The 22,292-nt window shown below is 60.4% G+C and overlaps 6 protein-coding genes and 1 long non-coding RNA gene across 11 annotated transcripts; 4 read left to right on the top strand and 3 right to left on the bottom strand.

Moving 5' to 3' along the window:
* Positions 1–524: 524 nt before the first annotated feature.
* Positions 525–5,493, bottom strand: LOC116217461 (uncharacterized). 4 transcript variants are annotated; one of them, XM_085209715.1, is made up of 6 exons: positions 4,968–5,493; positions 3,370–3,708; positions 2,953–3,258; positions 2,311–2,480; positions 1,545–1,670; positions 525–710 (listed from the first exon to the last, which is right to left on the bottom strand). In XM_085209715.1, the coding sequence occupies exons 1-6, from the start codon at positions 5,491–5,493 to the stop codon at positions 552–554; spliced, it is 1,626 nt and encodes a 541-aa protein (XP_085065841.1). In that variant the 3' UTR covers positions 525–551. The 4 variants fall into 4 exon arrangements, with proteins under 4 accessions (XP_085065841.1, XP_085065843.1, XP_085065842.1 ...); XM_085209717.1 differs by lacking the exon at positions 4,968–5,493 and adding an exon at positions 4,187–4,499; XM_085209716.1 differs by lacking the exons at positions 525–710; positions 1,545–1,670 and adding an exon at positions 887–1,511.
* Positions 5,494–5,983: 490 nt separating this feature from the next.
* LOC116217463 (uncharacterized) lies at positions 5,984–8,538 on the top strand. 2 transcript variants are annotated; one of them, XM_031556931.2, is made up of 6 exons: positions 5,984–6,117; positions 6,192–6,518; positions 6,933–7,199; positions 7,478–7,582; positions 7,734–7,807; positions 8,411–8,538. In XM_031556931.2, exons 1-6 carry the CDS (start codon positions 6,051–6,053, stop codon positions 8,459–8,461), a joined length of 891 nt encoding a protein of 296 aa, XP_031412791.2. In that variant the 5' UTR covers positions 5,984–6,050; the 3' UTR covers positions 8,462–8,538. The 2 variants fall into 2 exon arrangements, with proteins under 2 accessions (XP_031412791.2, XP_031412792.2); XM_031556932.2 differs by having other exon boundaries at positions 5,994–6,117; positions 6,201–6,518.
* A 169-nt stretch (positions 8,539–8,707) lies between these two features.
* APH1A (aph-1A gamma-secretase subunit) lies at positions 8,708–12,593 on the top strand. Its single transcript, XM_031556912.2, has 7 exons — positions 8,708–8,864; positions 9,788–9,958; positions 10,239–10,312; positions 10,402–10,524; positions 10,614–10,741; positions 11,206–11,329; positions 11,750–12,593. The coding sequence occupies exons 1-7, from the start codon at positions 8,752–8,754 to the stop codon at positions 11,812–11,814; spliced, it is 798 nt and encodes a 265-aa protein (XP_031412772.2). The 5' UTR covers positions 8,708–8,751; the 3' UTR covers positions 11,815–12,593.
* Positions 12,588–16,013, bottom strand: CA14 (carbonic anhydrase 14). The gene is made up of 11 exons (XM_085209748.1): positions 15,956–16,013; positions 15,759–15,866; positions 14,817–14,996; positions 14,585–14,727; positions 13,849–13,944; positions 13,695–13,761; positions 13,448–13,605; positions 13,251–13,377; positions 13,151–13,171; positions 12,979–13,063; positions 12,588–12,849 (listed from the first exon to the last, which is right to left on the bottom strand). The coding sequence occupies exons 1-11, from the start codon at positions 16,011–16,013 to the stop codon at positions 12,768–12,770; spliced, it is 1,125 nt and encodes a 374-aa protein (XP_085065874.1). The 3' UTR covers positions 12,588–12,767.
* Positions 16,014–16,666: 653 nt separating this feature from the next.
* Positions 16,667–19,425, top strand: CIART (circadian associated repressor of transcription). Its single transcript, XM_085209741.1, has 5 exons — positions 16,667–17,196; positions 17,584–17,822; positions 17,998–18,073; positions 18,460–18,538; positions 18,657–19,425. Exons 1-5 carry the CDS (start codon positions 16,854–16,856, stop codon positions 18,943–18,945), a joined length of 1,026 nt encoding a protein of 341 aa, XP_085065867.1. The 5' UTR covers positions 16,667–16,853; the 3' UTR covers positions 18,946–19,425.
* On the bottom strand, positions 19,008–22,285 carry LOC146542650 (uncharacterized). The gene is made up of 2 exons (XR_014879800.1): positions 22,151–22,285; positions 19,008–21,501 (listed from the first exon to the last, which is right to left on the bottom strand). It is a non-coding gene; the product is annotated as an uncharacterized LOC146542650 (long non-coding RNA).
* MRPS21 (mitochondrial ribosomal protein S21) lies at positions 20,230–21,355 on the top strand. The gene is made up of 2 exons (XM_010723919.4): positions 20,230–20,452; positions 21,092–21,355. The coding sequence occupies exons 1-2, from the start codon at positions 20,370–20,372 to the stop codon at positions 21,270–21,272; spliced, it is 264 nt and encodes an 87-aa protein (XP_010722221.1). The 5' UTR covers positions 20,230–20,369; the 3' UTR covers positions 21,273–21,355.
* Positions 22,286–22,292: the final 7 nt, after the last annotated feature.

Here is a 22,292-nt window from a genome sequence, read left to right as displayed (position 1 = left end):
GGGATGAGGATGGGGATGGGGATGGGGATGAGGATGGGGATGGGAAGGGGATGGGGACATGGGGATGGGGACATGGGGATGGGGATGGGGATGGGGACATGGGGATGGGGACATGGCGATGGTGACACGGCGATGGTGACACGGTGTGACCAGGACCAGTGGGCACAGAGCTGAGCACTCTTCCCACTGCATTTCCCAGGGATTTCTGTTCTTTCTGCAGGAATTTCTCTCCTAAACAGAGCTTTTCTGCCCTTTCCTGCTGCTTTGTAAACAGTGTTTGCTTTGGGCTGGGCTGAGCGGGGCGAGTGCAGACGTTGGGAGTGAAAAAAAAGCCATTTTAAATGGTGATTCAACCAACCACCAAACCCAACACGCTGCAGGTTCCCACTTTCCGTGCCCACATCCGCTGCACTCGGAGCACCGTCTCCACTCCACGCTGCTCTGCGACAGCTTTTAGGGTCAGATGGCACTGAGAGCAGCCCTGCACCACGGGGGCTCAGATCTGAAACCACACATTGGAGCCATTTGCTTTGCAAGCTTTGTCTGTTCTCTTAATTAAACACAGCCCTGCTCACTCCCGGGTGGTTTCCAGGCTGGAATGCGTTCGTTTCCCTTCTTCTCCCCCAGGAGCAGCTGCTCAGAGTCGCACGGAAGCACTCAGGGTTTTCCCACAGCTCCACAATTCGGCCCCAATGTTTGGGAACAGCTTCCTATTCAGGAATGGGAAAGCAGGGAGGAAGTGGGATGCACTCAGCACAGAGCTGAGTGTTTGGGGCAAAGGAGAAATAGGGAACCTGAGGATGGGGAGCACTGTGAGCATCCCCACTGTGTGCCATGGGAGCTCTGTGCTGCTGCACAGAGAGCAAAAGGTGGAGAGAAATGGAGCTTTGCTTCGTTCCTGAGATTTAAAAGGACTTTTTCCCTGTTTAATAGCATTTGCATTTAATAGCTGTCATATGGGGCAGCACAAGGTGGTGGTGGGGATGGGCTGAAGGTTGGACTGGGAAGCAGCACATTGCCACCCATTGCAGACCCCCATAGGGATCTGAGGGGGGTGAAGGGGGTCCGTGGCTGCTCAGGGCGTGCTGGGCAATGGCACTGCGTGGGGAGCACAGTTCTTTCCCAGAGCACTTTCACTTTGGGCTGAGAAAAGCCTGAAATGGGTTTTTCCAGAGGTCTGCGTGGTGGCAATGCTGTCAACCCCATCGTTCACTTGGGATGTGCCAGAAGAGGAACACGTTTTTCAGCTGAAATTTCTCCCCACACAGCGAGGAAACAACAGTGGGGAACTCAGCCCTGAAATCCCCTCAGTGGAGATTTCCCCCAAATCCTCTTTTTTTTTTTTTTTTTTTGCAGAGATCCCATAGAGCTGCAGACCCCCACAGTGCAGAGCTGCTGCCCGCCGGGCTCCCATCGCCCTGAGCCGTTCTCTGCGGTCTCCCTTTTCTTGCTTTTTTTCCTCATTGCACACGTGGGGAAAGGGATCTCAGTGCCACCGCTGCATATTCGGTCTGCAACACAGGGGGGGAGGTGTTAAAACTCACCTGGGGGCTCCGCTGGGTCTTTGCTTGGGGAGAAGTGGGTGACCCCATATCCCATAGGAACGGCAGCCCTGTGCACACAGCTGCACTTCGGGGGGGTTCTGGGGTGTAAGAGGAGGAAGAGTGGGGCTGGGAGAGGGGGAAAAGGGCGGAAAGGGCAAAAGGAGGAAAAGAAAAGGAGCAAAAAGGGTTAAAAGGGGGGGGGGAGGAGAAAAAAAGAAAAATAAGAGGGAAAAAAAAAAGAGAAAAAGGAGGAGAAAAAAAAGGAGGGGAAAAAAAGAGAAAAAGAAAGCAAAAAGAGGCAGGCAAAAAAAGAGCAAAAAAGAAACAAAGAGAAAAAAGAGGGAAGAAAGGAAAAAGAAGGAAAAGGAAAAGGAAGGAAAAAAAGAGCAAGAAAGGAGAAAGAAAGGGGAAAAGAGGAAAAAGCAAAAAGAGCAAAAAAGAGGAAAAAGATGAAAAAGAAAAAACAAAAAGGGGGAAAAAAAGATGGGAAAAAAAAAAGCAGAAAAAAAAAAAAGGAGCAAAAAGTGCCAATAGAGAAAAAAGAGCAAAAAGAGAAAAAAGGGCAAAAAAGAGGGGAAAATTGGCAAAAAAAAAAAAAGAGAGGGGAAAAGAGCAAAAGAGAAGGGGAAAAAGAGTAAAAATAGAAAAATAGAAAAAAGGCACAAAAGAGGAAAAAAAAGAGAAAAATAAAGACAAAAAGAGGGGAAAAAAAGAGCCATAAATCAGTCAGCCTGGGCTGGGGGGAGGAGAGGGGGGGGCAGCTCACCTCACGTCCTGCAGCTCCATGGGATGGCAGAGGGGGTCTGCGCTGCTGGGGGGGCTGTGGGGCTCCGGGACCCCCGATGTGGGGCTTTTTGCAGAGCTGCAGCATCAGCTGGATGGTGATGGTGAGGACTGAGGGCAGCAGAACCGCCGGCAGCCACTGCAGGCACTGCGCTGTGAGGGGGGGGGGGGGACATGGGGGTAAATTTTGTAGTGGTCACGTAGGGGTTGTGTTGAGTGTAATGGAGGGATGGGAGGAGAGGAGCGTGGGGGGAGCGTGGGGTCGTGCAGCCAAGGGCACAGCATTGAGGGATTTCAGCACGTGGGGATGTGAGGAGATGGGGAAAAGGGGTCCCCAGAGCGCAGCCGATGGGGAACAGCTGGCAGGATTGGGATGGGATGGGCTGATAGGGGCTGGGATCTGCTGGGAGGGGGAACGATGGGCTCGGTGCCCTCCCCACATCCTTCGCTGGGTGGATTTTGCTACGGGGTGCAGAGCTGAAGCAACGGAATGGGAGCATCGGGAGCTCGGATCTGCGGCCGCGCATCCCTGGAGCCGGTGAGCACAGAGCAAAGCTGCACCAGCGATACCCAAAATTCTTCTATCCGTGCATGCAGGGGATGGAGCAGAGCAAAGGGAGCTGACCTGTGCTGCCTGGCTGGCTGGTGGTCACACTGATGCTCCTGCCTGTGCTGCTCTGCGTGGCTGTGCACCCCACGGTGCCGTCCCACTGCTCGGCTGTGAGCCAGGTGAGGCTCCAGGCACTGAGGATGCCACGTTCGTCCATGGAGGTGGCCGTCACCAAGCTGGCATTGCTGTGCTGCCAGCCAACCACGTCCCATCCCTCGGGCACATCATAGAGGTGGCAGAGCAGAGGGATGGCAGCCGAGGGTGGCTCACGCAGATCCGCATCCACGGGCAGCAGGATGGAGAGAGTGGGCTCTACGGCATCTGCAGGCAGCGGGGACAAGGGTGGGGTGGTGGCAGTGCCAGAGCCCAGCAGCACAGAGCTGTGTCCTCATCCCTCGCCTGCTTTGTCCCCAACGATGTCCCGATGCTCACCTGTGACCACCAACCTGGTGCTGTCCCCAAACTCAAAGGGATGAGTGGTGGAAGCGCAGTAATAAAAGCCGGAGTCCTCCTTCTGCACAGAGCTGATGTGAAGGGAAAACAACCCATTTGCTCTCCTCATCCCGGAGTATTTTCCATCTGAACGTGAGGAATTTGAGCTCTGGTAGATGAATTGCAATCTGCTGCCCGGCTGCTCCCGGTACCAATTCACAGCCCGGTGCTGATCCACATTCCAGCCACTATCAGTGCAGTTCAGCTCTGCTGTGTGCCCGGGGCGAACCCAAAGCCGTGCTGGGCTCTGCCGGATCTGCAGCTGTGCCAGAGCAGCTCCTGTGGGGTGAGAGGGTCTGAGTGTGGGGCAGTCTCAAATCTGGGCCTTTTGGGGTTTTATTGGGATGTGGCAGCCGGATGCTGGCTGCTGCCCAGAGCACGGCACTGCTTCAACCCCAGCATAGATCCTATGGGAAAAGGGAATTTTGTGGCTCAGAGCGACCCGTGGGTGCTACGCAGAGCTGCCCTGCACTGGGTGAGGGGTGTCGTCCCCATGTGGGGGGGCACAGAAGATGGGACACGGGGAGGAAAGGCAGCGGTGCGCAGTGGGGTTTGGATGGGATCATCAGAAGGGATTTTGCCATTGCATTCAAACTGCAAGAGAATTTAAGGGTCAAAGAAAACATGGTAGGATTTGGTGGAGAAACCAAATCCTACAGCAAATTGCATCAATGTGAGCCCTCTTCCCTCTGCTCGGACCGCTCAGCCAATGCCAAGAGCTACAGGGAGAGGAAAGTGGGGCTGGGGCAGCACATACCGGGCAGCAGCAGCAGCAGAATGGCATCAGCCGGGCTGCAGGTCATGCTTGGATGGCGCTGAGCAAAGCTGCACGGCTTCAGGCTGCTCTCAGGTCTTGCAGAACGCTCTGAGGGGGGGGTTTGGGGTGGGACGGGGCGCTGGGGCCGAGGAGGAGCCTTCCTGTGCCGCATCCTGCAGCCGAGGTTGTGGCTGAGATGACAGCAGTGATGGGACGATGCGCCCGGGTGGCATTTGGGGGCACAAAGAGGGGAGGGGGGAACTTTGGGAAGGGGTCAGAGGTTGGGAAATGAGAGCAGCAATGCAGCCCCATCACCCCCAGCCCATGTGCTTGGTGGGGCCGCGTGCTCCGCAATCCTTGCCAAAATGGAACTGAACCACAGCTTGGTGATGCATGGGGGATTTTTTTCCCTGCGTTCTGTCTGTACCCCCACCACCCCCCAGCCCCCTCCTCCAGGGCTTCAACCCTGCGCTGCTCCCCCCCAGTGCAGCCACAAGGCTGACAGAGGATTTGGGACCAAACTCCCTGCGCCCAGCCTGAGCGCAGCACATGGATGGGGGCACACAGAGCACAGCTCCGACGCTGAGATGCCGCCCATGGGCCGTGCAGGACATCAGGGGATGGGGGATGCAGAGGGACACGGGCTGCTGGGGGCCACGGGGGGGTGAGGGCAGCTCATGTGGGCTCCGCGTGGTTCCTGCAGCCGGAGCAGCGCTGCGGTTGCGCTCGCATCGCTCTTTTTATCACCCCCCCCCTCCGCCCCCCTTTGTTGTTTTGTCACCTTGCTGTTGTTTGCTCGCACGCAGCCCCTGTCTTTGCCGTCCCCCCACCCTGCTTGCTGCCCTCAGGCCGTCGGGTTCGCAGCATTTCGTCGTCTTTGCTCGACCGCAACAGCAGAGCGGGGCGGGCAGCGCTGGGGGAGCAAAACTGCCTTCGCTCCTTTGTCCTTTGAAGGTCACTTTGGTGAGAGCCCGAGGCGAGGATGGCAGTGGGGAGGTGATGTCCGTCCCCGGAAGGTCTTTGGCACCGCAGCGCTGTAGTTTGCAGTGCTGGGCGCTGGGACTGCCTTCTCCTCCACCCCGTAGGGGAGGCAGAGGGTCCTTGAGGGGCCGCCTCCAGCCCTGAGCATTGCAGGAGTGGTTAAAAACCCAAATATTTGTGTTTTCAGCCCCAAATGTGAGTCCCACACAGCAAGTGGGTTGGGAGCCAGGGTGCGATCCTGCAGACCCAGAGCAGGATGTGATCCTCATGGGGACACCGCTGTCCTCACAGGGACACTGCTGCACTCCTGGGGTCACCACTTCCATGTGGGGTCACCATCCTCCTCCTGGAGAGACCACAGCACTTGTGGGGACACCAGGAACCTCATGGGGACGCTGAGACCCACATGGGAACACTGAGAACCTCACTGGGGCATTGAGATCATCATGGGGACATTGAGACCCACATGGGGACACAGACCCTCATGGGGACCCTGAGACCCTCATGGGGACACTGAGACCCCCATGGGGACGCTGAGACTCTCATGGGGACACTGGGACCCTCATGGGGACACTGAGACCCTCATGGGGACATTGAGACTCTCATGGGGACACTGAAACCCTCATGAGGCCACTGTGACACTTCTGGGGACGTTGATTCCTTTGTGGGACACCATATTCCTTATACAGACACTCCATCCCTTACGGGGACATCCAAGCCGTGTGGGGACACCACGACCCTCAGAGAGACCCTCCTGGGGACCCCGTGGCCCTTATAGGGAAAAAGTGACTGTGATGGGGACGTGGTGTCCACGTGGCCAGGAAGCGTTGCTGCCAGGGCCAACGCTTTGAGCAGCGCCCTGCAGAAGGGCTGTGCCGCACCGATGGCACCGGGGGGTTCCTCCTGCAATCCAGTGCTGGTGGCCGTGGGGCTGCTGCCGCTGTGCACGGGTGTGTGTTGGGGCTGGGGGGGCTTCGTGCTAACGGGGTGCTGGGGGTTGGGGCTGGCAGTGACCTCGGCTCAGTCCCCGCAGCGCTGCTGGAGCTGTGGCAGCCGGATCCCGTCCTCTTTGTGGAACCTGGGGCTGCGGTGAGCATCCGATGTATGGCAAATGAGAGGATGGATGGAGCAGGCAAAGTGCTGTGGTACCGACACAGACCCGGAGAGCCGCCCCGACTGCTTCTGACCTGCATAGATGAAAGGTGGGATGTGTTCTCCTGTGAGTATCAGAATTATTTCGCTGTGCTGCACATCCAGGCTGCTCAGCCCAAGGACGCCGCTCTGTACCTCTGTGCAAACTCCATCGTCTCCAAGTTGCAGTTCAGCAATGGCACCGTGCTGCTGGTGGGAGGTAGGAAGGCATGGGGGGACCCCGAGGCTCCATTGGATGGGAACCCCACCATACCCACTGAACGGGACCCCTCGGTCTGCCCCATCTCACACAGCCCCCTGCTTCCTCTCCTCCGGAGAGCATCCCAGTGGGTTGGGACCCCCACGTCCCTCCATTGGTTGGGACTCTCCATGCTGCCCTCACTGGCTGGGACAACCCCCATCTCACCCCACTGGATGAGACCCCCCACGGACCTCTGCTTAGTGTGCCCCCAAAGATCCCCCATTGCTTGTTGTCCGCCATCCATGTCCTCCCCATTGAAATGGACCCTCATGCCTCCCCCAGTGCTTGTGACTCCCACATCCCTCCCCTGAACAGACCCCCCCCCACCCACTGGCACTATGTGGGGGTCCCTACTGTGCTCCCTTTCTGCAGACAGCTGGAGGACCCACAGCTGGGTGCAGGTTCTGGCCACCCGCTGGTCCACTCGGTCTCCCCTCAGCCCAGTCTGTGCTGTGGGTGCCTCTGGTGGCCCCGTCCTCATCTCCTGGCTGGGGGGGGACCGTCCCCAGCAGGTGCTGGGGCTGGGGAACAGCACAGAGCTGCTGCTCAGCCCTTGGGGGGCTGGGGAGCTCTGTGAGGTTCGCTTCAATGCTTCCGGGCCCCACATCCAGAGGAGCACAGAGCTGCATGAGGCTGTGGGTAAGCACAGGGCTGGGAGGATGGGGGGAAAGGAGGGTGGGGTGACCCCCCTTTGTGGCTCCTTCCTGCTGGGATGGACAGGGAGATGGTGCAATGCTGGGGTGAGGATCAGAGCAGAGTGGTGTCAGGGTCAGTGGGGTCATGGTGGCTGTGGTGGAGGCATGAGGGGAGGCCATGGGGTCATTGTAGTGTTGATGGATGCTGCTGGGGGTCCACGGGAGGATCCTGGGGGACAGTGGGGTCTGTGTGGCAGTGATGGGACACAGACTGGTCCCCAGGTGGCTGCCCATTGCCCAGCGCTGTGGGAATGGCTGTGGCTGGGATATTGCTGCTGCTGCTCAGCCTCTGCCTCAGTGCCCGTTGTCTTCTCCCTGCACGGACAGGTAAGGAGTGGGGCAGGGATGGGGTGTCTTCGTGCACCTGCTGACCCCCACTGTCCTGTGCCCCCCTTTGGGGCTGCTCCATCCCACTCTGCCATCCTCAGTTCCCCCCAGTCTCAATGCCCCCCCATCCTCCACCTCCCTGTCACCGCAGCCCAATGCTGGGACCGCGTTCCTGTCCCATCTTCAAGCCATCAGCCAACGGTCCTGGAGCCTCCAGAATCACAGGTGGGGGTCCTGGTGGGGGCAGTGAGGTGGACAGTGGTGGACAATGGGAGGATGTGGGGGACAATGGGGGGCAATGGGGAGCAATGGGTGGCGCTGGGTGGATGTGGGGAATGATGGGGAGCAATGGGGCGGCAATGAGGGGCAATGGGTGGCAATGGGTGGCAATGGGGGGATGTGGGGAACAGTGGGGACGATGGGGGGCAATGAAGGGCAATGGGTAGCAATGGGGGGATGTGGGGGATGATGGGGAGCAATGGGGTGGCAATGAGGGGCAATAGGTGGCAATGGGGGGATGATGGGGAGCAATGGGGGGCAGTGAGCGGCAATGAGGGGCAGTGGGGAAATGTGGGGGATGATGGGGGCAAAGGGGGGCAATGGAGAGATGTGGAAGACAATGGGGTGTCAATGGGGGCAATGGGTGGCAATGGGAGGATACGGGGGATGATGGGGAGCAATGGGGGTCAATGGGTGGCAATGGGGAGTTGGATGGGTGGTGGGGGTCTGCTGGGGGGGGACAATGAGGCCGTTATGGGGATGGTGGGGGGTGCCGGGGTCAGTGGAGGCGGTGGGGCCGGAGCCGCAGCGATGGTGTCGGTGCCACAGGGGGAGCTGCTGTATGCAGACCTCACCCTATCCGGACCCACAGCGCCATGACACCACCAGACCCCAAAGCCAACACCGTGCTGGGGTTTCCCAGCCCGCTTTGCCTAAAGATGAACAAATAAAGGCCTTTAAGCTTTAAAAACGGCCCGGCCCACAGCGTGCTGCTCACCTTCCCTCCCCGCACCGCCTCCAAAATGTCCCCGACGACCCCACGCTTTGCGAGTCCTCCCACCGCCAAGGGGGCGCTGTTCGCTCCTCGCTCTCTCCCGGCCTACAACTCCCGTCGTGCCCCGCGGTCGCTCCGCCCCCTTCCCTTCCCCTCCCCTTCCCCCCCCGCCGCCATGGGGGCCGCCGTCTTCTTCGGTTGTGCCGGGATCGCCTTCGGCCCCGCGCTCGCCCTCGTGCTGCTGACGGTGGCTGCCGAACCGCTGCGGGTCATTATCCTGGTGGCGGGGTGAGAGATGACCCGGGGGGGGGGGGGCTTTAGGGCCCATAGGGAGGCGCTTAGGGGGCTGCCACGGGGGTCGTTTGGGGGACCGGGAGCCTTTAAGGGGGGGTTTAAGGCCTGCTGGGGGGGATTGGGGCCGAGTGGGCCTTTAGGGCGCGTTGGGGTGGGTGTGGGGGGGTCGGGGGGTCGTGAGGGGGTCCGAGGTGCTGTTTGGTGGGGCTGGAGAGGGGCTGGGGGGTGTTGGTGGCTCTGGGGGTCTTTGGGGGAGTGTGAGGGGACGGGCGGGGACACAGCAGGGAGGCAAAGCCTCCCCTCCATGGGATACAGGAGCCTGGATTGGCTCCGACCTGCCCTCTTATCAGGCCTGGTGCTGTTATTGGGGCAGGGCTGGTGGCACAGCCCTTTGAGCCCCCCCTCCAGGGGAAGTGCTGTCTGTCGTGGTGCTGCTGGTCCCCACGTCATGGCTCCTGCCAGGGCTTCGCTGCTGCCATGGGTTAATGCAGGGTTCTCTGTCTGGGAAGGAGACAGGAGTGGATCTGAGCCGTCCCTTTCTCACTGCGCTCATCTTTCCAAGGACAGGCCCTCGACTGAGCCTTCCTGAGGTGCAGGACCGAGCAGCTTTCCCTGCTTCCTAGGGCAGCAGCTGTCTGCAGAAAAGGTTGATGTGGCCCTAAGAGAGAAAGGCAGATTTCTGTCTCCAAATCTGTTTGATTTTCAGCTGTGCGCTTCCTCAGGCAGATTGTCACGTCTCACATGACAGTGATCAAACAGCAAACTCTGCCACCAAAAACTTCCCATGCTGACCTGGAGCCAAGACAAACCACAGCAGCAGCTGATGGCTCAGCGTGTCCCAGCTGCATGATCCTTAACCTCCAGATGCTGAGTGCTGCCGGGGTTCCCTGTCTCAGCTCGCTGTTCTCTCTCTGCAGGGCGTTTTTCTGGCTGGTGTCACTGCTCCTGGCCTCTCTCATCTGGTTCATTTCGGTCCATCTCAGCGACCAGGGCAATGCCAGACTTCAGTATGGCCTCCTTGTCTTTGGGGCCGCTGTCTCCGTCCTGCTGCAGGAGGCTTTCAGATTTGCCTACTTCAAGCTGCTCAAGTAAGGGCCCGTCCATGGGCAGCGCTCCCTACTCCCTCACCCTGGGTCCTCTCAAGCTGTGTCCTGAGTGACTTTCTGGTAGCTGTGGTCACTGCTGAGCTCTGATTTTTATCCACGAGTTTCTTCCTCTTAGATCCCACACTGGAGCTGTTCTCCTTCACTCCAAACTTGTTTATAACCACCTCTCCATCCTGTTTGACACAGCTCCCTTTGCAGGGCAGATCCCCACGCAGGCCCTGTTTCTCCCCACCTCCTCATGCTTTCCCTTCTGCCCAAGCAGGAAAGCAGATGAAGGCCTGGCGACGATCAGCGAGGACGGCCGGTCGCCCATCTCTCTCAAGCAGATGGCGTATGGTGAGCGCAGAACCAGGCAGGCATCAGGTGGGCACAGCATACGACACAGTCACGGTTGGTCGCAGCTGGTGTCCTTGTCCCCTCTGCAGTGTCAGGTCTGTCCTTTGGCATCATCAGCGGCGTGTTCTCAGTCATTAATATCCTGGCAGACTCCATCGGGCCGGGCATCGTCGGGATCCATGGGGACTCACCGTACTACTTCATCACCTCGGGTGAGGCTGGGGGCTGGCTTGGATCTGCCCCACCTTAGCAGGGAGGTGTGGGGGGCTCTGAGGGGTTCTGTGTCACCCTCTTCCCACAGCATTCCTTACCATGGCTGTTGTTTTGCTCCACACCTTCTGGGGAGTGATTTTCTTCGACGCCTGCGAAAAACGCCGCTACTGGTGCTTGGGGCTGGTTGTCATCAGTCACCTCGTTACGTCGGGGCTGGTGAGTTTGGTGCACTGGAGCAGACTACCTCTGCACCTAAAGCTGTCCCCCCCAAGTAAAGCAGATGTCACCATATGCCCATCTGGGGGCAGCGAGGGGATTGTAGGGACCCCCACTGGGGTCTCAAGCTCCCTCTCTGCCACAGAGGCGTTGGGCAAGTCCTGTCCCTCTTGTGCACCTCGTGGCCAGGGCAGCCTGTTCTGCTGTGCCTTGGGGACGTGGGATTTAAGCAGAGTTAGTGGAGGGCTGCGGGTCAGCTGGGGGATTATTTGCTAAGCCCTTGGTGGGAAACTTGTAGACAGGAATTTTAGCCAGGCTTACCGGAGCACTGCCATGTTTGGAGGCAGCTACATAAAAGGAGGGCTCCCGTTTCCTCACACCCTGCAGCCATTTCACAAGGGCCTTGGAGGCGCCTGGCGTGGCTGGCAGCTGGTGACGTTCCTAACTGTTCTCTGTCTCTGCAGACATTCCTGAACCCCTGGTACGTGGCCAGCCTGGTCCCCATTTACATCATCACCTTCTGTATGGGCATCTGGGCCTTCTTCACAGCTGGGGGCTCCTTGCACAACATCCTCAAGTGCCTCTCCTGTAAGAAGTGGGCTGGGCAGGGAGGGGCATCTGATATGGGGGTGTCACTATGGCCAAGTGGGGTTGTTTGTGGTCTGATTTTTGTTTGGAGCCAGGAGCTGGACTCGGTGATCCTTATGGGCTCTTTCCAGCTTGGGATCTTGTATGGTTCTGTGCCCTGCGGGCATTTTGGTGGGTCGACCTCAGCTGCCAGAGTGCAGGGAGGTCTGTGGGCTTTGGGTGTCTGCAGCATCAGCTGAGGGGATGTGAGAGGATGGGTGTCACCCAGACCTGCCTGTCTGTCCCCAAGCAGCAGCTGCATCTCCTGGCTTTTGGGGGACTTATATCAAGCCACAAGCAAGCCCCATTCCAAAACAGCCCTGCTCCCTCTGTTGTTAAACACTCACCCTCTTCTTCCTTTCTTTCTGGGACTCTCCCCAGGCAAGCAGGAGGATGACAGCAGAGTGATGATGTACTCAGCACTGCAGGTGCCTTTTGAGGACTGAGCAGCGATGGCAGCCCTGCCCGCCTGCGCCGCCTCGATACCCAAGTGCCCTGTTTTTGGCAGCTGGGAGGTCTCAGTGCTGCCTTCACTTACGCTGAGGCTGCGGGGCTCCAAGCGGTGCCAGGGCAGCCTGGGGAAGGTTTGCTCCTCTGGAGCTCCCGGACGGCTCTGCTGGGCTCAGCTCAGCCCCATTGCAGCCCCACTGAACGACCCTCTCGCCCACCCTGACCTGGAGCTGTGGCACAAACTCTGCTCCAAGTCCCGTCCCTTCCCTGCCGCCCACACTGGGCACCTTTTGGGGCAGTTTCTGCCTGGTGCCATGCTGTAGCCTCGTGGGCACCTCTGGCCATAGTGCTCCCGTTAGCTTCGTTAATGACTTTCCATTAGTCTCTCACAGGGTCTCTGCGGGGTGAGCGCTGGGAGAAGATCCAGGTGCCACTGGGGCTGCTGTGGTGCCCCCCAGGCATGGGAGAGGACCCCCTTCCCTCACCTTCCCCAGTGAGGGGCTCTGGGCTGTGACTCTGGGACCACCCCTCTCCCCAGTGTTCGCTCCTATGCTCCCATTCCCCTTTTGTTTTTGGGACGATATCTGTTGTTTTGGGGCCACGGAGCCCCCCCATAACCAGCAAGGGGTGGGGGCTGCTCTGCCCTCCCCATTTTGCTGCTCTCCCATTCTGTTTTATTGTTTTTTCCAAGTGTCTGGGAGCTGCTGTGTGAGCGGGGGAGGGAACGAGTCTTAAATTATTTTTTTGATTCAGAGTAAAACCCTTTTAATAGTGATGAGCGTTCATGGCACCGAGATTTTATGGGATGGGGTGAAGTGGGGGGGGAAGTGGGGTCAGTGCTCTGCAACCTGCTCTGCCTGTTGGGGTTGGGAAGGGGCTTTACTTCCAGTGGGGCCCCTGCTGTAGGGCTGAGCCCCACCACACTCTTCCTGGGGGGGCCCTTCCTGGCTCAGGGTCGGTGGCTCTCATCTGAAGCCGCGCGCCGGGAGGAGGCCTTGAAAACGACGTCCTGCTCCCGTGTCCTCCGGGCACTGCCTTACAGGAGAAGGGATGGGCTGAGACCCTCCGTGAGGATTTGGGGGGGGGGGGTCCCAGTACACCCCCAGCCCTCCCTTTTGGTGGTGAGGATTCTTCAGGGGGGAAGGGAGGCTCTGACTCACCGAAGTCGTTTGTTCACGAAGTGAACGGTGAGGAAGAGGCCAAGGCTGCCGAGGACGGTGCCGAAAACGATGGCGATGACTTCACCTGTGTGACCCCCACAGAGGGCTCAGGGCGGGCAGGGGGTGTCCCCATGTCCCCACCCCCCCCAGAGCTGCCGTGGTTGTGCTTTACCTGTTGAATACCCCTGGGGACCTGCAAGAGAAGAGCCAACACTGAGCTCTGAGGGCCTTTGTGGGGTCCCCCTGCATCCGTCCCAGAGCTCAGTTCTCACTGCTGGTGAAGGACGCCAGCACTGGACGCTGGTTGAGGTCCTGGGGGTCCCGAAAATTGTCCTCCAGGCGCTCAGCTGAGGGCTCATCAACAGCTGTGGCGTACAGAGAACCCTGCAGCTGCTCCAGCTGCAAAGGGAAGGGGACAACTGCGACCTCTGTCCTCACCCCGACAGCCCCAAAAGCCCCAAAGCTTTACCTGCGCCACGCTGATGCGAACGGGCTGCTGGAAAACGGTCCAGAGCACGCTCTGCAAGCATGGTGGGGTGGTCAGGGACCCGTTGTAGCGGTAGTAGCGGTCCAGGCGCTCGGGCAGCAGCTCCTGCACGCTGAAGGAGGGGATGGACGTTGTCTGCCCTGCAGAGGACAGCAGCGTGGGGTTCCCCCTGCCTCACCCTCCCCTTTGTCTCCCACGCGCTGCCCTCTCGCTCGCGCAGCCGTCTCACCGGCGTAGCGGATGCTGCCCAGATGGTTCAGGATGTTGGCGTAGGCGGCGTTGGGCTCATCGCCAACCTGGGGGGGTGGGGGATGAGGAGGGGCTCAGGGCCGTGCTGTAAGGCTGGGGGGTGGCGGGGGGTGGCCCCGTCCCCCACCCCGTACCTCCAGCAGGATGCCGAGCACGGCCAGCCCGGCTGCGTGGTGCTGTGCCTCGCTGGCGTTGGCGTAGCGCTCCGCGTCGTAGTGCACCAAGTGCATCTGCGGCACCGTGGGGCTGGGACCCCCGGCCGTGCCCTGTGCCCCACACCTTCCCCCAGCCCCACACCCTGCCCCTGTCCTGGGCCCATTCTGTATTGATTTCTGCAGCTGGATCTGTTCGTGCACCTGATTCCCTCGCCTGTACCCATCCCCACGCCCATTTCCATGCTGCTTCTTGCACCCAAATCTATTCTTGCACCCATTTCCCATGCCCACACTCATTGCCATATGGATTCCCATGCCATTTCCCAGACCCAGAGCCATTCACCTACCCATTCCTTTGCTGATTCCTGCACCCAGACCCACCCCTGTGCCCATTTCCCATATCCATTCCTACACCATTCCCATGCCATTTCCCAGACCCCTTACCATTCCCATGCTGATCCCCTCACCCAGACCCATCCCTGTGCCCAGTTCCCTCACTTGGGACACATTCCTGTACCTGTTCCCATACCATTTCCCACACCCAGACCCATTCCTGTGCCAGTTCCCATACCTTTTCCCACACCTCTACCCATTCCCATGCCATTTCCCACACCCAAACCCATTCCCACTCCTGTTCCCATACCATTTCCCACATCCATACCCATTCCTGAGCCCATTTCCCACACCCGAACCCATTCCAACACACCCCCTATACCTCTGCGGGTGCCCGGCGCCCATCTAGGAGGTGCTCAGCCCCCTCAGGATGACCACTGTGACCCCAATGGAAATGGAGCTGTGCAGCAGCAAAGCTTCGGGGCAGCCCCTCCAGGTGTAGGGTGGGTGGCAGTGCCAGCACCACTGCAGGGAATACCATGGAAAGGGGGGGAGGCTGAGCGGGGCTGTGACACAGAGACCCCCACCACCACCCCCCCAGACCCCATTCTCACCAGTGTGGCCGTTGTTGGTGAGGCTGAAGGTGGGGACGAGGGGGTGGTCGTACCCCATGGGGCGGATGGGGGGCAGCGAGGGGTCGGGCAGCACCCGCTGCGTTGCGATGTCAATGGGGGATTGGGATCGGCCCCCGCATGCTGGGTGTCCCTCAGGCCAGTGGTGCTGCCCATGGGGACCTGTGGGGTGACAGCATGGGGACCCATAGGGACAACTCTCCCCAGCCCTATAACACACCTGGAGCACCACGTGGACCTAAACGCTATTGTTTTCCCCCAAAAGCCATTGTTTTGACCCCCTAAAAACCGGCCCCGTGGGGACATCGGTGACGTTCCCAGCCTGGTGCCACCACTAATCTGGGGACATTTTTCCAGCTGGTGAAGCAGGGACAAAGGCAGCCGCTCAGACGACCTGCGCTGACCCCACAGCGGTGGCACCCGTGGGGTCCCCATCCCCACAGAGGGGTTTAGCGGGGATTTGGCCGTGGATGGACCCTAATTGGATTTGGCAGCCGAAGCGGGGCTCTGTGCCTTATGTAAAGGAATACAATGGGCCCATTGGGGTCTTGGTATTGGGGGGAGGGTGTGGGGGCCCTACTGCCCATCCGACAGCCTCCTGGGGAGCGGGGGATGTTGGTTATGGGGGTGGTCGCCCACTGAGCACCTTCCCATTTAGGGGGACCCCTCCTCTCTGTGGCAGCACTGGGATCGGAGCCTGGGTTAGAGTGAGGTGTTGGGAGGGGGGGGGGCAGTGGGGAATTGGGATGGGGGTGACCCCAGGTTCCATTGAGGTGTCTGGAGGGGGGCAATGGGGATTTGGGGTAGGAATGAGGTGCTCAAAGTGAGGGCAATGGGGAATTGGGGTGGGGGCGACCCCGGGTTCCACTGAGGTGCCTTGGGGGGGGGGGCTCACCCCAGTGCTCCTGCACGGACCCCACTCACCCTCATACGTCCAGTGGGGACCTGTGAAGGAAGCAGAGCTGTTGGGGGACTCTGGGAGGGGAGTACAGGGCTTTGAGGGGGTCCCCCAACCCAGGGGATCCCCCAACCCTTCCCCATGGCCACGGGGAGGGGGGTGACATCAATGGAGGGAGCTGCGAATTGGGGTGAATTCCTGCAGAAATGGGCAATGAGGGGGCACTCACCAGCAGGCAGCGCAGGGCACAGAGCCCCCAGCAGCAGGAGGGCGCGCAGCATGGCAGGGGGAGCTGCTGGGTGCCGCTGCCCGCCCTTAAATACCCCCCCTGGGAATTCCTCCCCCCCCAAACCCCGGGGAGGGGAGAATGGGGATGGGAAAGGATGGAGGAGGGGAGCTGGGGGTGGGGGGAGAGGGTGAGGGGTCCCGCAGGGATGAAAAGGGGGCGGGGGGAAGGAGAGGGGACACTGAGGCGCTGGGGTGGCGGAGTAGGGAGTGACCGTTATGGGGGGGGGGGGGGGCTTGGGGGGCTCTCCGTGCTGGAGGGGTGTAGGGCTTCCTATCTGGGGGGCACATAGGGAGCACATTGGGAGGCACCGGGGGGCACTTATGGGGCAGCTGGTGGGGAACTGGGAGGCAGTGGGGGGCACTCAGAAGGTCGTGGGGGAGCAACGGGCGATACTGGGAGGGACGCACGGGGGGATGGGGGGAGGGGCTCAGACAAAGCCCCGCCCATCACCGCGCGCGTTCCCGCGCCCCCCACGCGCGTTCCCACGCCCGCGCACGGCCAGCCCCGCCCCCACGTGGGCGCACACGCGCCTGCCCCCCCCGCGAGCCATTATGTAACGGCGCTGAGGCGACGCCGCGCTCCCGTTGGCTGAGCCGCCCGCGAGCCGGCACGGAGCCGTCGCCCATTGGCTGAACGGGAAGTGGGCGGTGCTGAGCTCCGTCCCGTACTGCCGGCGGGACGCGGCCGCGGATCTGCGCTCACCGAGGGCTCCCGTAGGTTGGCCCGGCCCGGCCCGGTTCCACCGAGACCTGCCCCGCTCCCCGCCAACCCCGGCGTTGTGACCGCCGCCCGGTAGGGGGCGCTGTGTCGCGCCGCACGACCGCCTCGCCACATGGAGGGGCGTGGCCACGGCCCCACCCTCCCAACCAATCGCCTCGGGGCAGCGTCCGCATTGGGCACGGCGTGCGGAGGCAGCAACCAATCAGGTATAAGGGGCGTGGAGGCGAGAGGCGGCTCCGCCCACTACCGGGCGTGCGACAGCCAATGGGAGCGCAGGGGGCGGGGCGGCGGCGGAGGCACGTGCGGCCGCGCACGTGTACGCGTGGGGCAGCCGCAGCCGGGGCGGAACCGGCGCCGGTGCCGGGACAGCGCAACCGGGAGCGGGACGGGGACGGAGGGACGGGGAGAGCGGCACCGGGCGGGCACGGCCCCGCCGCAGCGGCTGCCGCCGGCAGGTGGGTGGGTGCGGGGCGGCGAGAGGTGGGGTGGGGGGGTATCCGTACCGAGGGAGGGGAACCGGGAACAGGGGAGGGGGAGGGGGAGGGGGAGATAAGGGCATAAGGGGCGGGGGTGCTGGGGGGGGAGGACTGGAAGCGCTCGGCAGGGAAGGGGAAAATGATAAATAATAATAATGATAATAAAAAATAAAAGATGAATGGGAAAACGACCGGAAAAAAAAAAAAGGTTTTAAAAAAAAAAAAAGATAAAAAGCGTAGAAGAAGAAAAGGTGAAGAAAAGAGGAAGAAGGTTAAAGAAAAAAAAAAAAAAGATTTGTAAGAAGGGCAAAATGAAAGGATGCAAATTCCCATCCTCACATTGATTTCCCCATTCCCCGTTTCCAGGTGACCCCATGGAACCCTCCCAGCGCTCCCCCAGTTCTGGTGATGGCGTTGGGACTGAGACCCCCCCCAAAGCCCCCCCAGCGCCCCCCCGGTCTGAGCGGAGCCGTAAGAGGAGGGCAGGGGGGGACCCGGAGCCGCCCCCGGTGCTGCGTGGTGCGAAGCGGCCAAAGGATGGGGATGGGGGTCCCCGGCACAACACCACCCCCCCCAGCGACGGCGACCGCCTCTTTGCCCAAAAAGTGAGGTTTTGGACGAAAAAAACCAGTGCGTTGCGGTGTGGGTTGGAGAGAGCGTTCCTGATTGGGTGGTTTCGGGGTGTCTTTGTGGAGGGGGGTGTTGGGGGTCTCATAGGGATGGTGGTCTTCATCCTCCTCCTCCTCCTCCTCCTCCTCCTGCTCCTCCTCCTCCTTGCAGTGCCGGGAGCTGCGGGGTTTCATCCGCCCTCTGACAGAGCTGCTCAATGGGCTGCGCATGGGGAGATACGACAAAGGTGGGTGCCCCACGATCCCAAAAACCACAGCATAGGGATTTATGGCATGGGAAATCCTCCACCACATCCCAATAGTGTCTCCAATGCTCCCCTCCCCCCCATGGGGTGGGGACTTACAGCACAATGGTTCCATCCCCATGGCCCCCTTTACAGTGACCCCAAAACTTTTCCATAGCACTGAGATTTATGATATGGGGTCTCATCCCTACGTTCCTATGTCCACCTCATGGGACAGGGATTTATGGCACAGTGGTTCTGTCCCCACGGTGTCGCCAGCATTGTCCCATGGGATGGGGATTTATGGAAGGGAGCTCCGTCCCCACGGTGTCCCCAAACTCACCCCATGGGACGGGCATTTATGGCACGGGGGGGATCCCACCCCACAGGGCTCAGCAGCTTCCAGCAGAGCGTGGCCATGGACAGAATCCAGCGGATTATCGGCGTCCTGCAAAAACCCGAAATGGGGTGAGTACCCAAAAAACCCCAAACACCCCGAGCATCTCCTCTCTATCAGGGGCTCCGCAGCCCCCAAACGCTCCCATCGTGGGGCTGAGGGCTGATGGGGGCCCCCTCCGCCTTGCAGCGCACGCTACCTGGGGACCCTGCTGCAGGTGGAGGTGATGCTCAAAGTCTGGTTCCCCCACGTCGCCCCTAAAGCCGGCCCTGAACCCGACCCCGTCGGGGTCCTCCTGCTGCTCCGAGACCGCCGCAGCGCACACGGGGACGGCGCCACGTCGGGGACATCGGGGGGGACATCGGGGACAGCATCGGGGGTGACATCAGAAACGACACCAACAGGGACAACACACCCCAAGTGCCCCCTCCCCACCCGGACTGGGGCCCCCACGCCCCCCGCAGCACCTGATGTGTGACCGTCCCCAGCACAGGATTTTCTTCTTCTTCATTTTGGTTTTTGGGTTTATTTTTTTCAGCCTTTTTTTTTTTTTTTTCCTGGTTTATTTTTTAATTGTTTGTTTGATTTTCTTTTGTTTGTTTGTTTGTTTGTTTTTCTTTTTTTATTATTATTATTTTGAAAGTGGGGGCAGGAGGCAGCGCCCCGTCCCCGGACTGCGAGAACAACCTCAAACGAAGTGGATTTTTGGGGTCCCTTTCCCCCCTCCCCCAAACCCCACAGACACGCAGCAGAGCCGCCCCCCCCCCCAACCCCGAGCGCGGTGCCTTGGGGCCTCGCTGCAACGCCGGGGGGGCACAAGGGGACAGGAGGATGGGGGTGGGGGGCGGGCCCCCCCGCAGCAGCACAGCCACCCCCCCAGCCTCGTGCCTTCCCCGCAGGGTTTTGGGGCGCGACGCGTTCCCCCCGTGGGAGCAATAAATGGCAGCGGAGCGGCTGGGCTGGGCTGTGATGGTGTCCTCTGTACTCGCTGGGGGTGTGACGTGGGGGTGGAGGGGCTGTTTTGTCTCCTTGGGTCCTGGTGTTCCCTCAACCTGGCCCCCACTGGGTCCTGGTGTCACCCCTGGGCTTGGTGTCCTTTGGATCCAGTGCTCTTCCCCCCCCCCCCATGTGGCCCAGTGGCCCTCCTGAAACTGCTGTCCCCTAAACCTGGCATCTCCACCCATGGTACATGATGTCCCCTGGGATCACTGTCCTCTGGATTTGTTGTCCTCTTTGAACCTGGTGTCCCCACTTGGAGTCCTAGTGTCATCCCTGAGCCCTGTGTCCCCTGGGGCTGCTGTCCCTTGGATCCGCTGCTTCCCCCCAAGTGGTCCAGTTCCCCCCCAGTGCTTCTGTCACCCTGTGGCCTGGTGTCACCCCTGGACCCTGTGTCACCTGCAGTTCTGCTGTGTCCATACCCACTGTCCCTTGGAGCAGCGTCCCTCCTGGACTTGTTCTGATGTCCCCCATGGGGGGGCCAGTGTCCCCCCTTTGGGCCCAGTGCCCTTTACCAGGACTTGTGTCTCTTCCTGGGCCCGGTGTCCTTTGGACCCCATAACCCCCAGTCCAATGTCTCCCCTGGTACCAGGATCCCCTGGTGCTGTTCCCAGCCCCACACGGTGACCCCTACCCAGGACCCCATAAGGATACCCGGAGGCGGAGCCTCTCTCCTGGCTCCGCCTCCTTCATTCACGCCACGCCCCCATTGACCTGCAATGTCACGCCCCTTCTAGCCCCGCCCATCGCATTAAGCCCCGCCCCTCGGCCTGGGGCCGGTGGCAATTTCCGGTTCCGGGGCACACGGAGGTGAGTGGCGGCGTCGCCGCTTCGCGAGGTCCCGGAGGTTCATGGGGTAAGGGGAGATCCCGGGGCGGTTCTGTCCTTCAGCGGAGCCCCTCGGCCATGGCGAATCATCTCCGTTTCATCGGCCGCACCGTCATGGTGCAAAATGGCAACGTGGATGCGGCCTATGGGGCGCTGAGCAGGTGAGGGGCTGCGGCTGGGCCCGGTGAGCATCGCAGGGGGTTGGGGCAGAAAGGACTTCACGGCCCCCCCTGCCTCGGGTCCGCCCTCTGATGTGAGTTGGCTGCTCCGCACAAGGGTCCCATCTCTTTTCCTGTGCAGCTCTGGGTCCTGATCCCTCTCCTTTCAGAGCAGCACCTTCCTCCTTTTTGCAGCCCATTTTTGGTTGTGTTCTTGTGGAATCAGGTGCACTCCCAGAGCTGCAGTGACTTTGGGTTCCTGCATCTCTTCAAGTCCTTGCAACCTCCCAGGTGCAGCAAGGAAGAAGCAATGTCTGGAACGCACCAGCTGTAAAGTTTGGGAGCTGACAGCAGATCTTTGCATTCCACTCAAAGATCTCTGCAGGGCTCAGCATCAGGGAAAAAGCTCATTTATTGTGAAGTGAGTTTCATGTGGTGAGCGAGCAGGGGGGACAATAAGCAGTGTGAGCTTTGATCTTGAAATGCAAAGGCTCAGCAGGCACAGGGTTCGGTGAAAGGGGAGATAAAGGCTGTCAGGACGTTACAAGCTGCTGGGCTGCGGGCAGTGCAGGAAGTGGCAATGAGGTCACAGCGGTGGGAGGAGGATGTGATCATGGTTCTCTGGTGTCCCCTTCCCCACAGGATCCTCTCACAGGATGGCATCACTGAGTCGGTGAAGCAGCGGCGTTACTACGAGAAGCCGTGCCGCAAAAGGCAGCGCTTGGCCTATGAGGCGTGCCGGCGTGTCTACAACAATGAGATGGCACGCAAGATCTCCTTCCTCTCCCGCAAGAGCCGCACAGACCCCTGGCTGGGCTGCTAGCAGGGCTGCAGCCATCTGCCTGTATGGCTGTCTGTCCATTGGGCGCTGCTTCTGTTAATAAAAGCTGTTCTGGTTCAGCCACACTTGGGTGTTGCTGTCAGAGGGGTGGGGGGAGTGGAGAAGCACTGATGGGCGTGGGTTGGAGGATTGCAGGTAAGGTTAATTAGCCGGGGTGGCTCCGTGTCCGGGTGCCGGTGGCCCTGTCTGCCCTCTTGTGGTTGTTTCCCTCCTTTTCACAGAATCACAGAACGGTTTGGGTTAGAAGGGACCTCAAGGATCACGAAGCTCCAACCCCACACCAATGCAGGGCCACCAACCTCCACGTCTCACAGCAGCCCAGGCTGCCCAGGGCCCCATCCTTGCTGCCCTTGAACACCTCCAGGGATGGACAGGGATCCACAGCCTCTCTGGGCAGCTGTTCCAGCACCTCCCTACTCTCACAGCAAACAACTTCCCCCTGACAGCCAGCTGAAAGCTGCCCTCCTTCCACTTCCAGCCATTCCCCTCATCCTGCTCTCATCCCCCCTTCCCCAGAGCTGCCTCCCCTCCTGTTTGTGGCTCCCTTGAGGTCCTGCAGGCTGCACTCAGCTCCCCCCCAGCCTCCTCTTCTCCAGCTGAACGAGCCCAGCTCCCCCAGCCTGGCTTTGCAGGGAGGTGCTGCAGCCCCCCGCTCATCTCTGTGCTCCTCTGGACCCTCTCCAACAGCTCCCTGTCTCTCTTGTCCTGGGTGCCCCAGCCCTGGGCGCAGTGCTGCAGATGGGGCCTCACAAAGCAGAGCAGAGAGGGACGATCCCCTCCCTGTCCCTGCTGCAACCCTCTGCTGCTGGAGCCCAGGATCCCGTTTGCTTTCAGAGCTGTAATCACACACTGCGGCTCACGTTCAGCCTTTCATCCCTCAGGACCCCCAGGTCCATCTCAGCAGCGCTGCTCTCCACAATCACTCCTCCTCCTTTTCCGCAGGCGGTTTCCCGCGCTCCCGTGCCACGTGATGAGGGCGCTCGGCCTCGCTTCCTCCTCTCG

This window comes from Meleagris gallopavo, chromosome 27 (assembly GCF_905368555.1).
Source record: "Meleagris gallopavo chromosome 27, MGAL_WU_HG_1.1, whole genome shotgun sequence".
NCBI classification, from domain to species: domain Eukaryota; kingdom Metazoa; phylum Chordata; class Aves; order Galliformes; family Phasianidae; genus Meleagris; species Meleagris gallopavo.
Note: the sequence above shows the minus strand (reverse complement) of the source record. Positions and strands in the feature narration are given on the sequence as shown.

Coding starts and splice junctions, on each gene's coding strand:
- CA14 (XM_085209748.1), bottom strand. CDS start 16,013: ATGCTGCGCGCCCTCCTGCTGCTGGGGGCTCTGTGCCCTGCGCTGCCT. Junction 13,762..13,848: donor TGCTCGGCATCCTGCTGGAG/GTACGGGGTGGG, acceptor CCACCCCCCCAG/GTTGGCGATGAGCCCAACGC. Junction 13,606..13,694: donor GGGCAGCATCCGCTACGCCG/GTGAGACGGCTG, acceptor TGTCCTCTGCAG/GGCAGACAACGTCCATCCCC.
- MRPS21 (XM_010723919.4), top strand. CDS start 20,370: ATGGCGAATCATCTCCGTTTCATCGGCCGCACCGTCATGGTGCAAAAT. Junction 20,453..21,091: donor GCCTATGGGGCGCTGAGCAG/GTGAGGGGCTGC, acceptor CCTTCCCCACAG/GATCCTCTCACAGGATGGCA.
- APH1A (XM_031556912.2), top strand. CDS start 8,752: ATGGGGGCCGCCGTCTTCTTCGGTTGTGCCGGGATCGCCTTCGGCCCC. Junction 8,865..9,787: donor GTCATTATCCTGGTGGCGGG/GTGAGAGATGAC, acceptor CTCTCTCTGCAG/GGCGTTTTTCTGGCTGGTGT. Junction 11,330..11,749: donor CATCCTCAAGTGCCTCTCCT/GTAAGAAGTGGG, acceptor GACTCTCCCCAG/GCAAGCAGGAGGATGACAGC.
- LOC116217463 (XM_031556931.2), top strand. CDS start 6,051: ATGGCACCGGGGGGTTCCTCCTGCAATCCAGTGCTGGTGGCCGTGGGG. Junction 6,519..6,932: donor CACCGTGCTGCTGGTGGGAG/GTAGGAAGGCAT, acceptor CCCTTTCTGCAG/ACAGCTGGAGGACCCACAGC. Junction 7,583..7,733: donor TCTTCTCCCTGCACGGACAG/GTAAGGAGTGGG, acceptor CTGTCACCGCAG/CCCAATGCTGGGACCGCGTT.
- LOC116217461 (XM_085209715.1), bottom strand. CDS start 5,493: ATGGAAGTGGTGACCCCAGGAGTGCAGCAGTGTCCCTGTGAGGACAGC. Junction 3,259..3,369: donor CACCAGGTTGGTGGTCACAG/GTGAGCATCGGG, acceptor CGCTGCCTGCAG/ATGCCGTAGAGCCCACTCTC. Junction 711..1,544: donor AGACCCAGCGGAGCCCCCAG/GTGAGTTTTAAC, acceptor ATTCCTGAATAG/GAAGCTGTTCCCAAACATTG.
- CIART (XM_085209741.1), top strand. CDS start 16,854: ATGGAGGGGCGTGGCCACGGCCCCACCCTCCCAACCAATCGCCTCGGG. Junction 17,197..17,583: donor GCAGCGGCTGCCGCCGGCAG/GTGGGTGGGTGC, acceptor CCCCGTTTCCAG/GTGACCCCATGGAACCCTCC. Junction 18,074..18,459: donor CATGGGGAGATACGACAAAG/GTGGGTGCCCCA, acceptor CCCACCCCACAG/GGCTCAGCAGCTTCCAGCAG.